The sequence below is a fragment of the Hippocampus comes genome, unplaced genomic scaffold, assembly GCF_001891065.2.
Source record: "Hippocampus comes isolate QL1 unplaced genomic scaffold, H_comes_QL1_v1.1 scaffold1, whole genome shotgun sequence".
NCBI classification, from domain to species: Eukaryota; Metazoa; Chordata; class Actinopteri; order Syngnathiformes; family Syngnathidae; genus Hippocampus; species Hippocampus comes.
In genome coordinates this window covers 1,704,483-1,719,799 of record NW_017805010.1, presented here as the reverse complement: position 1 = coordinate 1,719,799, position 15,317 = coordinate 1,704,483, and the positions used below count along the sequence as shown (strand labels likewise).

The following is a 15,317-nucleotide window of genomic DNA, read 5'->3' as shown; positions in this document are numbered from 1 at the left end:
GCTACATGCTCGAGTAGTTAGCACTGTTGTACTAGGATTACTTGAAACATATTCACAAATAGGTGTCAACTGGCCATTCTTGTGCAGTTTACATGTTGTCCTTGTGCTTGTAGGTGTAACTTGTTTCCTCTCAAAATTTGTGTTTGTCAATGTGATATTGAGAAGAATAAGGGTGGCTATCTGATTTACATGACCGCAACAACCGCTACTTCCAGTACTGTGTCATTTGCAAGCCAAAACACACAGTGTCGAATATCATTGAACGGTAGGTGGAAGGTTTTGACACACACACACACACACACACACACACACACACACACACACATCGATTAATTCCGCTCAAAGGCAGGGCAGCACACTTTCACATGAGGCATGTGCACTCACATACGTTGCATATAGTGAGACTTGAGCGTTGCATTCAAAGATTCCTCTGTGACAACATACGCGACAATATGCTATGATTTGTTGTGATTTGAATGCGAAAATTCTGATTTGGTGTTTTTTTTTTGTTTGTTTGTTTTTTTTTTTAACTTTGTTTTTACTCCCTTGCATGTTTGTGGATAGGAGACACAGAGCCTCAGTCATTATGACCTGTGGTCTAGGTGGAATGCTACCAGGAGAGTTCATACTGGATACTGAGTTAAAGCGTTACTTGGGGACATGGAACTTGTCTTTCGGGAGTGTCTTAGTCCAGTGGGGGACGACAACACAAGTATTATAAGATATCCTTTATTTGTCCCACACTGGGGAAATTTACAGTCTACGGCAGCAAGATAATGGGTAGAAGAAGAAAGAAGAAAAGAAAACAAACACCGTTCAATTAAGTGCAATATAAATACAGATATGGATAAGGTCGCAGTGCTATTTACAATTGTCTTCCACATCATGTTTTTTTTTATTCAGCAGCCTGACAGCAGTCGGTAGGAACGAGCGGCGGTATCTCTCCTTCTTGCAGCACGGGTGTAACAGTCTCTGGCTGAAGGAGCTACCTATTGCTGTCAGGGCGGGCTGGAGGGAGTGGGAGGGACTTTCCATCATAGCTTTTAGCTTAGTTAGCATCCTCCCGTTATCTGCTCTGGTTTGGGTGTTTAATGAGTTGTTCTTCTAAAGCCCAGTGCTTGAAAATGTTTGCGAGAACGGCAGTCTCGATTCTTTTTCCCTATTCTGTTCGGGCAAAAAGTATTTGGAGTTTTTATGAGTTGACTGGGGAAGCATACTGACTAAGTGACTAGCATGTGTGCCCCACAGTTCTGAGATTCAAGGGTCAAAATCTCAATTCGGGCCTTCCTTTGTGGCATTTTCATGCTCTCCCCATGTTCTGTGGGTTTTGTCCGGGTACTCCGGTTTCCTCCCATGTTCCAAAAAAATGTATGTTAGGTTAACTGAAAACTCAAAATCGAGCATTAGTATGACTGGCTGTTTGTTTATATGTGCTCTGCTAATGACTGGCAACCAGTTCAGGGGGTAGATAACACATATTTTGCACATTCCTTTCAACAATCTGTATTTGTATCCATCGATGGAACTCTTGAAGCACAATCAGCAAAAACTGCAGTCATACCCTGAAATGCGCAAGGTTAATGGAAACGCTGAATTAACTTGTCATTATTTGAATGTATGCCCATATAGCTTTTTTTGTGCTATCCACTAATTTATGGCACATTGTGTGTACATAACCATCTGATAATCAAGGCCCTAATCAAACCATGAGTTGGAAACACTAACCCAGTGTGTGTTTGCTTGTCATTCAGAGTCTCTGGGTGTGAGTTTCCATCGGGACTCATCTGGGCTAGGTTACTGCTGCTGAGATTTAGTTGCCCCTGGATACGCTCCCGCCTGCCTGCATGCATGTGTTGTGAAGCTTCTTAAGCAGGGCTTCAGGCCACCCCGGGGGAGAAGGTTTTCGTCTGAATTTAAGATTTTGACGTGACCAGTCCAAAAGAAGGAAAAAAAAATAGTTGTGACTGTTCGACAGCGTAACCATTTTTTAATTAAAAAAAAATACATGACTGAATTACTTCTAAAGCATGACTTAAATCTATTACAGTGTCCAAAGAAAATGGTGCTAATTTGAAAATCCTGCCCTCACGGATAGATTCCACTTTTCTATACTGTACAGCGTTGAGCACAGCCTTGACATTGTACTGACGAGACACAAAAGTAGCTCCCTCAATCATTAAGAGAGCCAAGGGAAAAGTGTTTAAAAGAAACAAAACCTCACAGTGCGGTTTTGTTGTTTGCTTCAATGGGCAATTTGCTTTGTTGATGGCTTAAGAAAGTGGATCTTTTATACATGCATTAAGAAAAGTATTCTGAAAAATATTATCGATATTAAGAGCACGTTTTTTGCATGCATGCACATATTTTGTCCATATTTAAAAAGGTATTTCAGTCATACATCTGATTAGGTCGTGCCCGGCCCCCCAGTAGCTGATGAAAAATGGTGGCCCCCACCAGCATTAAATTGCCCATCCCTGACATACAGTATAGGCACAAGCACGCCAGTCTGTTAGTCAGTAGCATCATCACTCCGAATTAGCGATAAAGATTAGAAAAAGTGGCAAAATAACGGCAATATTTGTCTAATACGTTGTAGCACACGCTTCGTAAAAGCCAGTGACATTACACGAGCCTAAGCTTATAATGACCTTGCTTTTTATAGGCTGGTTGGAGTGCTATAATCTGATTTAGAATAATCTCCTACAATCTGTGATAAATGCTTACTGCATGTATCTGAGAAGAGGAGAGAGAGGTCAGTTGGACTACGTTGAGCCATTACTGACATCTGCTGTTCACATGTACAAATCATAGGAGCGCTTGGTTGTTCTGGCTTTGTGGTAAACAAAGGCTTTCATTGGGGCGCCATACTATTTAGGTTTTAGATTGGGAACTACCTGCTAAATTCTAATAGGTCACATGAAATATGAACTATGCAATCTTCTTTATTGTATTGGCAGATTGTATTTTAAAAAGGAGAGACAAATATCCACGATCCATCCATTTTCTGATCCGCTTCTCCTCACAAGGGCCGCGGGGCGTGCTGGGGTACTATCCCAGCTGTCTTCGGGCAGGAGGCGGGGGACACCCTGAACTGGTTACCAGTCAATCACAGGGCGCACATAGACGAACAACCATCCGGGCTCACACCCACACCAAGGGACAATTTAGAGCAAGGGTGTCCACACTCGGTCCTCAAGGGCTGCTGTCCTGCCTGTTTTTCAGCTCTCCCAGGAGCAACACATCGGATTTTTGAATAATCAGGAACCCTAACCTTAAATTAATGCAACGGCCAGTGCTGGTGTATATCGCCTCACGCAAATAAGCATTTACAGCACTGCTTGAGGAGCATCCATGTACAGTAAATGACACTGCACAACACAATGTACACAATAATAGTGTCAATTCCTTGAAAATGAGTTTTGCTACCAGCTATTTTAAATGGTATTTTTCCTCTGGATAGTTGTGTTTTTCTTGTCTGCATTTCATATTTTTCCTGATTGTTTTGGTGAAAAAAACATCAGCAGTTATCGATATCGCGTGATCTGTCATTTCTATATCGTGGTACACCTTTCAGCTCTATTGCCCAGCACTACTTGAGGTAATTGCCCTTTTTAAAGTCTCTTTTGCACCCAAGCTTTAACTTCCCAGCTTACGTCTTGAGATGTTGCTTCAGAATTTCGACATAACGTTCTTTCCTCATGATGCCATCTATTTTGTTAAGTGCATCATTCCCTCCTGCAGCAGAACATCATGATGCTGGCACCCCCATTTTATGGTTGGGATGGTGTTCTCAGGCTTGCGGTCTTCCCTTTTTTTTTTTCCTCCAACGCAGTAATGCTCATTATGGGGCCAAATGATTCAATTTTAGTTTCGTCAGGTACATTTCGGACCAAAACACATTCATTTTTGCGACACAGAACCTTCCTAAGTGGCCAAGTGGTGAGGACCGTAGCCTGCCACCATGGGGAACCTGTTTCAAGACCATTCCCCCCCCCCCCCGCCCACCCCCCTTGACACAAAGCTGAAGTCCAAGACACAGATACCCTAGTAATGGTAATGGTTATGGTAAATGGGCTGTCACTTGTCTGACACTTTTCTACTTTGAGTACACAGCACCAGGAGCAACCGAGGGGGGTGCTCAGTATCTTGCTCAAGGACACTTCGACATGGTCACAATGGCCGGGGATCAGACCACCAACCTCTGGGTTGGGAAACGACCACTGTACCACTGAGCCCGCTAGACTACAGTCTGCGTCACATTTTATGTACATGTGTGCACATGACAAATAACAAGAATTCTTCCACGTATAAATGTTTGAACGGAAGAACGTGGCACCTTCAAGCATCCGGAAATTGCAGCCAAGGATGCCACTTGGAAAAACTACTTTAATAACATATTGGAACAATATAAAAAAGTAATACATAGGGCACATGGAAAGTTCTCAGTACTGTGATTAAATAGGCAAGGGGAAAATCTGGAAAGATCACCTGTCACTGGCAGGACTGATTCAGTCCAACTGACATATATAAAAGAAATCATACGCTGATGGACAATCTAAAGTCTTCAATGAACCAAGGATACAACTTTTGTTTTGGTATTGCACTGCATACAGAAAGTGCCATGAAGAAATGCCAAAGCATACTCAAGAGTCGAACCTGCCATTTTTTTTTTTGGGTTGCAAGGCACAGTCTTCAGCACTCAATCACCGTGCTGTTGTAACAATTTCCTTTACCGTTGAAAAGGAAGGCAGTTTAGAGGCAGCTTTACAGATGTCTTGTATTGCTCAGTAAAACAAAATGCAACAAGCGTTGAGTCACCTTATTACCTCAGACAAGTTTTCCGGAATAAAGATGAGTACTACAGAGAGTACTTAACTGATTTCCAAGAAGCCATTACCGGGTACAAAGGAATTGCATACACTTATCATTCAGTTTAATGCAGATGTCGATAAAGGTAGGGAGTTAAGGAATCTCTTGCACAATTGGAAAACATTGTGAGGTTTACCTGTCCGTAAATAATGCATGGTCATTTTGGTCATATAGTCCGATAAATAATTATAAATAATAATAATAATAATAAGGGCGGCATGTGGTCGACTGGTTACCCGTCAGCCTCACAGTGCAGAAGGTCGGATTCCGTCTCCAGCCTTCCTGTATGGTTTGTATGTTCTCCCCATCCTGCGTGGGTTTTCTCCGGGTATTCCGATTTACTCCCAGATTCCAAAAACATGCATGGCAGGTTAATGGAACACTCTAAATTGTCCGTGAGTGTGAGCGCGAATGGTTGTTCATCTACGTTTGCCCTACGACTGCCTGGCAAGCAATCAGTGTACCCCGCCTACTGCCTGATGACGGCTGGGATAGGCTCCAGCACATCCGGGGATTGGAAAATGGATGGATGGATGGATGGATAATAATCATAGCAATGTGTGATGTTTCCTGTTACTAAGTTGTTCGGAAAGTAGTACTCAACAACCACTTCATGAGGTACACCTACATTACATGATTGCAATAGAAGAGCTGCTTCAACATTTACAAAGATAATAAAACACAGTTTCTGTTCAAATGTTTATTTTGGTTGTAGTCTACAATGTGGAGGATACCACCACATTACATTGAGATTTTTTTTCGAATTTTAGTATTATCTACATGAGTTGGGCAAAACATTGTGGTTTCTAATTGTTCTGTCTCGCTCTCAAATACAGCACTATTTTTTCGAAAAAGAATCCACGAAAAAAGGAATCAGTCGACATGAGTGGAGACCAAAGCCATGAGGGTGACGCTGTACACCCTCGTTTCATCACCTTTTAACGTGAGAGGGGCACACGTCTGTACCACTTCATTGGGCTGAAACACAAATCATTTACATCATTGCTACACAATTTCACCAAGTGTGCAGAAAATATTTGGAATTGTATTAAAGTGCAACATCACTTGCTGTTGCATGACTGGTTGCTCTTTAAAACGTGTATCCTTTTGTAGCCACCCGCCCCAGCCCCTTTTTGTTTTTTTTTTTTGGTAAGGCAATTCCAAAGCAAAAAGTGCTCCTCACCTTGTGTCCACTCTGTGGGATCCACGTGAGCTTGATGGTGCGTCTGTTGCCTGCTTCTACGTTGCCTTTGCTGGGCTCCACATTGAAACCCTTTTGCTGCAGAGATGCCATGTTGTCCCAGTTAAAGTCATTCCCCTGAATGGGTTGGTCCAAACAAAGCAGTCAGGATGCAAGCAATGTATTGGCTTACATTACGTACACAATTATTTAACCATTGAAAGCATCCGACACTTGAATGCATCAATGCCTTAATGCTGCTCCATCAAGCTAATAAGACACATTTACAACTACGGTAGGGCAATTACAACAGAGATGAAACTGTAAGCACCCTTTAAAACAGGAGTCTTCTTTGTTTAAAAGTTTCATATCTGCCTCAGCACCTTCTTACTGGCCCGTATGCAGCCGACTTGCAGCTTTCTGACGGCAGGTCTGATGGTCCCCATGCTGTAGCTGGCTCGCAGGGTGACCAGCACTTGGATTTCCATCTCATCTGACTGTCCTGGTGGGGAAGAGTATAAAATGTTAACTCAGTCCCCCCAAACCCTCCATTTCAAAGAGACCATCTTCCATCCATCCATTTTTCCAATCCGCTTATATTCACGAGGGTCGCGGGCATGTTGGAGCCGATCCCAGCCGTCATTGGGCAGTAGGTGGCGTATAAGCTGAACTGGGCACACATAGATGAACAACCATTCGGACTCACAGTCACACCTAGGGACAATTTAGAGTTTTCCGGGAGTTGAGGCACCAATCACAAACAATCCAGTCACCATAAAAAAAAAAAAAAGAGTCTTGTGTTGTAAAATTTTTTTTTTGGGGGGGGGGGGGGTGATATTTGATACGTCCTGTGCGCATTATGTTGCTTAGCAAATAAACTCAATTTGCACCATCTCCCAAGCGTTACGTTATGAACATGGTATTCAGATTAAATTGCTTGTATTGGATTTATGAAAAAGTAGGGCTGGGTGATATATTGTTTCCGTATCAAAAATGAGATATGAATATTCAAGACAAATGATAATAAAAATGGGTGGAGATAAAGGCATAGTGTAAATGTTGTTTGGCGGAATTTTGCTACTTTGCCACATAAAGAGTTAAGTGCAAACAGGTGAATATGCCCCTGAATGTAGAGTACAACTACTGGCTTAGAAAAGCAGAGATGAAGGCAGAAGATGATGTACCTGTGAGCTGAGTCTGACTAGTTATTAGTGGAGGAAGAAGGGATTCAATCGGAACTGTCAGTGGCTCCCCTCCAAGCAGATACATATTGTGTGAAGATGCTGCACCTCGCAGATCCAGCACACACAATTTACTCTAGCACACAGAAACAGAACCACACTTAGATTGATTTATTTGATGCAAGCAGGACGGTCAAAATGCAAGCGTTCTCAAACTGGGGCATAGAAGACCCACAGGGATCCAAAAGCCATAGCATTTTAAAAACAGTGCCTAACCATATCTGGGGACCGGCGTGCCAATAAAACCTAACAAATAATGTTTTCTTCCCTTTGCTTTGGGACAATTAAAAGCGCGACTATGACTGTGATGTTTCACATAAATCTATCATCCCAGCATTCGTCACTTTACTCACGAATGACTTGGCACACAGATTTTCCAGCTACTCAGGACGGATAAGGATTTAAATACACAGTGGCTCTCCTGCTATTCCGAGGAATAGGTACCAGGTCCGACCACAAATAGCAAAAATCTGTGAATAATTGATCGACTTAAAAAAAAAAAAAAATTGGAAAAACAATACAAGTAAGTGGTCGGCCTGGTGGTCCAGAGCAGAGGTACCGGGTTCAATTCCAGCTCCGGCCTCCCTGTGTGGAGTTTGCATGTTCTCCCCGGGCCTGCGTGGGTTTTCTCCGGGTACTCCGGTTTCCTTCCACATTCCAAAAACATGCATGGCAGGCTGATTGGACACTCTAAATTGTCCTTAGGTGTGAGTGTGAGCGTGGATGGTTGTTCGTCTCTGTGTGCCCTGCGATTGGCTGACAACCAGTTCAGGGTGTCCCCCGCCTAGTGCCCGAAGACGGCTGGGATAGGCTCCAGCACTCCCTGCGACCCTTGTGAGGATAAGCGGATCGGAAAATGGATCAACGAATACAAGTAAGCAGGGTATCGGGTAAAAAATAAAAGACAAAAAAAGTGAATAAGCGGGGATCGGACTAACAAAACAAACAAACAAAACAAAAAAATGTAATTAAGTGTGAATGTTAAGCAGGTGATAGGTGCCAAAAAATATACAAATAGGTGAGTTAGCAAATACCGAGCCACTAATCTAGTATGAAAAAAAAAAAGGCTTTTTTTTTTCTCATTTCAAACTGGCGTTGCTTTTAGAGACCTTATTGACAAGTTCAATGGTGAGTTGATCAGAATAGTTGGCGGAGGGGTGATCAGGATGAAATGTGACGACGACGTCCTGGCTTTGTCTTGCGGCAATGCTTCCCTCCACAGGCAGAACACTGAAAACACTAAGCCCATTGTAGTTCTGCGTCCCTGCACATGACACAACATGTTCAACGCATATTTATATTAACTGCTACATCTGCTTGTTCGACTTGATACATAAGGTCGATTGTAAAATACATCGATCATGATTCTCATGATTTGCAGTTGCGAGAATGACATTTCTTTGCTATCAAAAGTAATTGAAGATCGATGTCGAGTGAGTAGTCCAGTTTGCATGCACAAACTTTAGCTTCTTGAACAGTGGATATAAAAAGTCTACTCAGTCCTATCCGAATGCCATGTTTTCTTTCCATCTTTTGTGTAGCCTATAACCTAAACTACTTAATTGTTAAAAAAAGATTTTAGAGAGAAGTAAAATGAAACGGATAGAACTGAGATTAAATTTAGTTGCACAAGTGATCACGCCCTCTTATGACTGCATGTGTGGCTGCGTTCAGAATTAACCAATCATGCAAAACTCATTAAAAGGGAGTCAGCACATCGGTACCTGCCACCATTTAAAACCTCTGATTAACCCCAAATAAAGTTCAGCTATTCAAGTGGACTATTCGATTGTTTTGCTTTCTAGCTGAAAACTGAAGGTTTTGTGCTTACGCTGACTCCTACAGTGGGGTAAAAAAAGGATTTAGTTGGCCACCAATTGCCCCTGTTGTCCCATTTAAAAAGATGCCAGCGGCCTGTAGTACCTCAACTATGCAAGATAAAATCAGGAAAAAAAAAACCAAACCAAACCATCCATCTACTTACCGACCACAGGCTGGATTTTAGAGTCTGTGTAACCACCCAAGAGCAGGGCCACCCTCTCATCAGCACCCTTAGTCTTGGAGGGCGAGAGACTGTACAACATTGCCTTGAAACCCACTGCAACAGCCGAGCTGTTCTGGAGCTGCAAGCGTCGTAAGGCTTGTCATGACAACAAACACAAAACCTGACAGGTAGAGGTATTTGAAGATCGAGACACTTCAATGCAAATTGCAAACTTGAAGGGCACCAACAAAATATGATGGTTTTACCTTCAGGACATATGAGGTGCTCTCCTTCTCCAGCACGTAACCAAAGTCCAAGAGACCTCCAGAATGGGAGGAGGTGATGGCAGGTACCACTCCCTCACCACGCAGGGTCACGGCCAGGGTCATCTTCTGACAACGCACCTCCAAAGTCTCACAGTACTAACGATCAGAGGACCTGATTAGATTTAGCTCAAAATACAATTCATTCCATCGAGTGACAACTGTGCTTGATTCATACGTCAATTACTGTGCAAAGGAAATGACCCAGCAATGAGCAGTTGTAATTTAAAGATGGCACCTTTTTTTCCAATGTAGGACAGAAGGCCAACACCAGAGTGTGTTGCTCTCCGGGTCCTACACCTCTCAGAGAGTTCAGAAGTGAAAAGGGTCCATATATATCCAGCAATGATGACCTCATCTTGCAAACAAGCACAAAATAGTGGCGGTATGTTGGTATTTGATTTGAGTCCCAATGGCAGGAGGAATTAAAGATTGAAGATATTACTGAAAACATGCATACTCAGCCAATAGGCAGGAATTAAAAAAAACAAAACAATTCTTTCAGGGACAGCGGTTCTTACAGTGGACGTGGACAGCTAATCATGTTATCAGGTTACAGGTTATCATTATTGGTGCATGAAAGGGTCATACACTGTAATATTCTGTATACATAAATAACAGCCTGTTAAATATTCATTATTTGATGGTAAAAATAATACCTCTAATGATTCTTCTGAAATGTTTTTGACGGAAAACCTTTTCGTCACCCGCTCACCTAAAAATCAGAGAGGTCAAAATGGAGAAAATTCAAAGCACAACTGGACGAAATATGTTTGGAGGAGTGACACGTGGATGGGAATTGTGTCCTCACTGTACAGGACGGTGCTCACCTACTGCCACTTGCTGGAAATCCAAGGCGTAATTTCTGATATTGCTGGAGACCACCACTAGAGGAGGCTGTATGGCAGGACATTGAAGCTTCAAGTAGACTGTATTGAGAGGACTGTGGAGAGATTCGTTGTCAACATTAAACCTGTACACCCCAAAGGTGTTTTCTGCATTTCATTCACATGTACTTTTTTGGACAATTTAGTCTTCAATTTATCTAATAAAGATGATTTTGTGGGAGGAAGCCTGTACCCAGGGAAATTCCACACAAGCAACCAAACCTTGAAACTCAGAACTGCGAGAGGCAGACATGCTAACAACCACCAGGCCATAGATTAAAATCAGAATCATAAAAATGCTAAAGGGATTCTATGGATCAGGGAGCTCGTTTGGGGGGGCTTTAGGAACCTTTTACAGGTAGTGCCTTTTTTCCAACACCAATTAAACATAACTACCATTTTAACTGAATGCTATGGAAATTATATATATTTTTTTGTTTCAAACGTTCAAACGTTTCAAAGTACATTTTCATGACTTCTTTAATAGAAACAGCTGAACATAATTTAACTGAATCAAATTCATTTTTTATCCATCGTCCCGAGCTGACGTGCACTGCTTTCACAAACAGCAAGGCTGAAAACAGACAGGAACTACTGTAGTTTACAAAAAGCAAACTTAGTGCTTTGCTACGTTCGCAAGCATTTGGCAAACAGTGACGTATGGGCTTTCGTGACTCTCTTGCTATTATTAAGTGACTTTTTCGACGGCTCTGGTAATTATAGGTGTGGTTTGGACATCACTCGGTCTGGAGCCCTTCATTTTAGCCCTACCTCTACACCAAGGGTGGCCAAGTCCGGTCCCCGAGAGATTTATGTCACAATTGAATCGAGGTTTTAACTTGCCCTTTTTAATAATGCTCGCCAACACACGTCAATCCAACAATTATTAATTCTAACAAAAATACCATGTGGTGACTGTACTATATGTGTCTTTTAGGTGCCTTCAAATGTTGAGTAGTTTTACTTTATTTTAGTTTTATTTCATAGTGGTTGACTTTAAATTGGCAGTTAAGAATGTTTCAGCATTACTTGTAAAATGCCTGGGATAAAACGGGATTATCCTTTAGAGTTTTTTTTTTCTTTTTTTACCTCCATGTTGGCTGGGCTTGCCTGTCTTCCTCAGGAGGGTCACCGTCTGACACGAAACAAGGGATAGTGTACTCACTGTAGCGTGAGGTGAAGGAGTGCAACAGAGATGCCCTCGCCTCCTCAAACCTCTGACCTCTAGGAACAAAATTCAGCACAATTAATTTGAAATTAAACACCCAAGATGAAACAGATTCCTTCTGAGCTTCCATTAATGAGTTACAGTCAGTTGAGACTCTTAAGTTGAAGGGCCTTGAAAGTACTTTGACAAAGGAATCAAGTTGTAGATTCCACCATCATTTCAAATATTTGGATGAAATTCCTTTGAGTGCCTGTTAGGAGGTGTTTTGCAAGGCTTTCTTTGCAAACTTCCCTCCCTGCTTGTTTATGAGTCGTGCTGCCTCCAGTTTTGTCTTCGGTAAGTGAATTACAACAAGAAAAAAGCCGCTTGTAATATAGAACCAGATGTCTAAAAAACAAAAAATAAATTTTTTGTAAGCACTTTACAGAGAACAAGAACAAAGGAATGATAACTGGAGAATGAAGGGAATGGCTGATGTTCCAAAGCATACCACATCAGTCAAACTTGGGAGGTAGTGTGCTAGCATGGGCTTGAGTATGAGTAGGCCTGACATTACAACAAACGTGCTACTGTATTGGTTATTGATATGATTGTTGACAAGTTAAAAGATCAATTGTACGGTGAAAGGGCGACACACTAACAAATGATAGGACAGTTCTGTAAGTAAGTAAGTAGGTAAGTAAGTAAGTAGCTAAGTAAGTAAGTCAGGTCTAACACAAGTTAGTTAATAGTTTTGTATCGTGGATAAAAGAAGACCACAAAAATGCCTTGCCTGTTACATTTTCATTTCAGAATGCAACATGAAAAGAATTAGAATGCTGTGGATGGACTCCAGTACTGTGTTTTTAATAAATAAAACCTTGGAAAATAATTCAGTGTTGTTGGATCTTTGACTTTAAATCGAAGTGTGAATTGAGTTAACCCTACCAATCCAACTTGGAACATACTTTGGAAAGTGTAAGATGCCTCTTCTAAAAACAATTTATTCAACATATGCAAGGTTAGATCACACTCTTACCCCGCCTCTATGTTGTCAGGTGGTGGTGTCTCAACTGGGGTTGATGTTTTGGAGGAGAAATCTGACAGTTTACTGCCCTTGGACAATTTCTTCCCTTTGCTGGGCTCCGCGTCCCTTTTAGCCTTTTGAAACATCAGTCATGTAAATACCATCATTGACATGAAAGTGAGGACAATATCAGAGAGGTCTGAGTCGCAGATACAAGAGTGTGAAAGCTGTTCAGATAATGCATGGATGGAAGCGCCACCTCCTCATCAAGGAGCTTTTTAGAGTCCTCCTTGGTCTGCTTGGCTTTGAGAAGGAGACGCAGGGCCTCTTCCTTGATATCCCGGTCTTCCAATTTGGGATGAAATGTGACCAGGACCAAACACCTCTGGAGTGCAGCAACAAGCATGAAGGCAAAAAGTGGTTAATTGTATTGAATTACTACCACTCATAAAAAATAATGGTGGTGAGTCCTTAGTTTTAGAGCAACATTCACAAATCTCTTATAAATTGGAAATCAATAAGTTTGATATGAATCAATAATAGCTCAAATGTGCCACAACTTTACTGAGCGACAATATGATCTTTAAACTGAAGCAAAATGAACTAACAGTAGAATAATACAAAACTGAAATGCATACTTTATGCTGTATGGAAATATATTTTGAACATCCATTTGCAACATTACATGTCTTCATTAGGGAGCTGAGATTCGAAAACTCAGAACGTTGAGGCCTGCCCCTCTTTGCGGGGGGTTGGGGGGTGTGGGGGGGGGGGGGGGGGAGGGGAGAGAACATTCACTTCTGTCAGATTTCCAGCAGAGGGAATACTAACACCATAGTAGAGACATGACCAGTGAGTCAACATCAGATTCGTGTTAAACTGTACTAAATAGAGCATGAGCTGGAAGATCAGTTAGCTGTTTAGATGATCTGTATTAGATTTTATGTGTATTGACATTATATTACATTATTTCGATGGTGTAAAAAAACACAAGGCAAAATATTGGGTGCAACGATAACAAAGGAAAGTAAAAACTTATTCAGTTGGCCTTGACCACACACACACACACACACACACACACACACACACACACACACACACACACAAAAAGTATAAATAGTTTGATTAAAGACATCAATGAAGTGCCCGATAGAGGTCAGCCTGAACTTGGAAGATGTCCTCCTCGTCTCACCTTTCCAGGCAGCAGGCGTCCTGCCGCGGGAGTGATTCTGATGCTGGAGTCTTGAGGTGGGGTGAAGGAAAACAGTCTGGCCCCAGCAGAGGGTCGTTGTTTGGACTGGTTTCGCACGGTTTGGTTATAGGTGAGGTAAAGGAGAGCAGTGGATTGGTCGCCGACTGCCGTGGGTCCAAACTGCACCAGGGAATGGGAGAGCGCCAACGTCGGGCAGACACCCATGGCACGGCAAGCTAGGGGAAAAACTCTTAAGACAAATTTGAATGGCTATAATTTAAGTGTCCTTGAAGTGACAGTCAGTATAAGAGAGGGCTGGAAATTTACCGATTAATTCCGGATTTACAGCTGAGATGGAAACGGTACTCCTTTGCTTTGTTAGCGCTGAAAATCACATCAATTTCCAGTGTTTCTTGCGGGAGAAGAGTACCAAAGCCATCGTTAGGTTGGACGTCGACGAACTGTGGTTTGAGCAAAACATACAGTATACATAATTACCTAAATGTTACAATAAGCAAAGGGTATATCACAACATTTATTCTCTCTATTAGTGCTTTTACAGTGCTGTGAAATAGAATTTGCCCCCTTCCTGATATCTGCGTTCTTTGCACATTTATCACATACAATGGTTTCAGTTCATCAAACCAATTTTAACATCACGCACAGACTACCCAAGGAAATATAAAATGTGGGTTCTAAATGCCAATTTAATGTATTAAAGCACAAAAAAAATCACAAGGTAACTGTGGCGAATAACAGTATTGGGAAAGCTGAGTTCAATTTCACAGGCAAAACCCCAGAACCACAAGTGGTGAATCAAGAAATCACATCAATTAAATCTGCCAGACAAAGTGAAGTAGGTGACAAGAGCTCAAGAAACAAACGTATCATGCCACGATCCGAAGAAATTCAAGAAGAAATTCGAAAAAAACAATTCTTGAAATCTACCAGTCTGGCAAAAGTTACAAAGCCATTTCCAAGACTCTGGCGCTTCTGCAAACCGCTCTCAGAGCCATTATCCACAAATAGATAAAACCGGGGAAAGTAGCTAACATTTCCAGGAGTGGTCGACCAGCTAAAATGACTCGAAGAGTACGATAATGTCATCCGGGAGGTTGCAAAAGAACCTAGAAAAACACCCAAAGAACTCCAGCCCTCGCTGGCCTCAGTTCAGGTCAGTGTTCACGAGTCTATACAGCTATACATTTTCCACAGCAAATAATCACTCTCATGGCACATATGGTTTGCGCATCACTCCGCTCACCTCTGGAAGTCCAACAAAACCAAACTCTTGAGGGAGCAGCGACATGTTGGTCAGGCGTACGCTGCTTTTGACTGACTGGTAAATAGAACAATAGCCAAAGTCCACCTCGCTCTGGCCAAACTTCAAGTCGGACGAAGTCACAATTGCTTGGACTGTGTAAATGACAGGCTGCACCTGAAAACAAGAAGTTTTTTTTTTTTTAA

The 15,317-nt window shown here is 42.0% G+C and overlaps 1 protein-coding gene across 1 annotated transcript in view; it reads right to left on the bottom strand.

Annotated features, from left to right (window-relative positions):
• Positions 1–5,554: 5,554 nt before the first annotated feature.
• Positions 5,555–15,317, bottom strand: part of cfap74 (cilia and flagella associated protein 74) — a 45,228-nt gene continuing 35,465 nt past the window's right edge. The window contains exons 28-43 of the mRNA XM_019862925.1: positions 15,115–15,288; positions 14,178–14,311; positions 13,851–14,100; positions 12,918–13,043; positions 12,671–12,792; positions 11,574–11,708; positions 10,428–10,540; positions 10,257–10,312; positions 9,836–9,955; positions 9,541–9,696; positions 9,275–9,413; positions 8,400–8,554; positions 7,234–7,366; positions 6,433–6,551; positions 6,053–6,187; positions 5,555–5,847 (exon numbers count right to left, since the gene is read on the bottom strand). Of these exons, the coding sequence (XP_019718484.1) occupies positions 5,743–5,847; positions 6,053–6,187; positions 6,433–6,551; positions 7,234–7,366; positions 8,400–8,554; positions 9,275–9,413; positions 9,541–9,696; positions 9,836–9,955; positions 10,257–10,312; positions 10,428–10,540; positions 11,574–11,708; positions 12,671–12,792; positions 12,918–13,043; positions 13,851–14,100; positions 14,178–14,311; positions 15,115–15,288 (2,172 nt within the window). The 3' untranslated portion in view covers positions 5,555–5,742. The remainder of the gene's footprint in view (positions 5,848–6,052; positions 6,188–6,432; positions 6,552–7,233; positions 7,367–8,399; positions 8,555–9,274; positions 9,414–9,540; positions 9,697–9,835; positions 9,956–10,256; positions 10,313–10,427; positions 10,541–11,573; positions 11,709–12,670; positions 12,793–12,917; positions 13,044–13,850; positions 14,101–14,177; positions 14,312–15,114; positions 15,289–15,317) is intronic.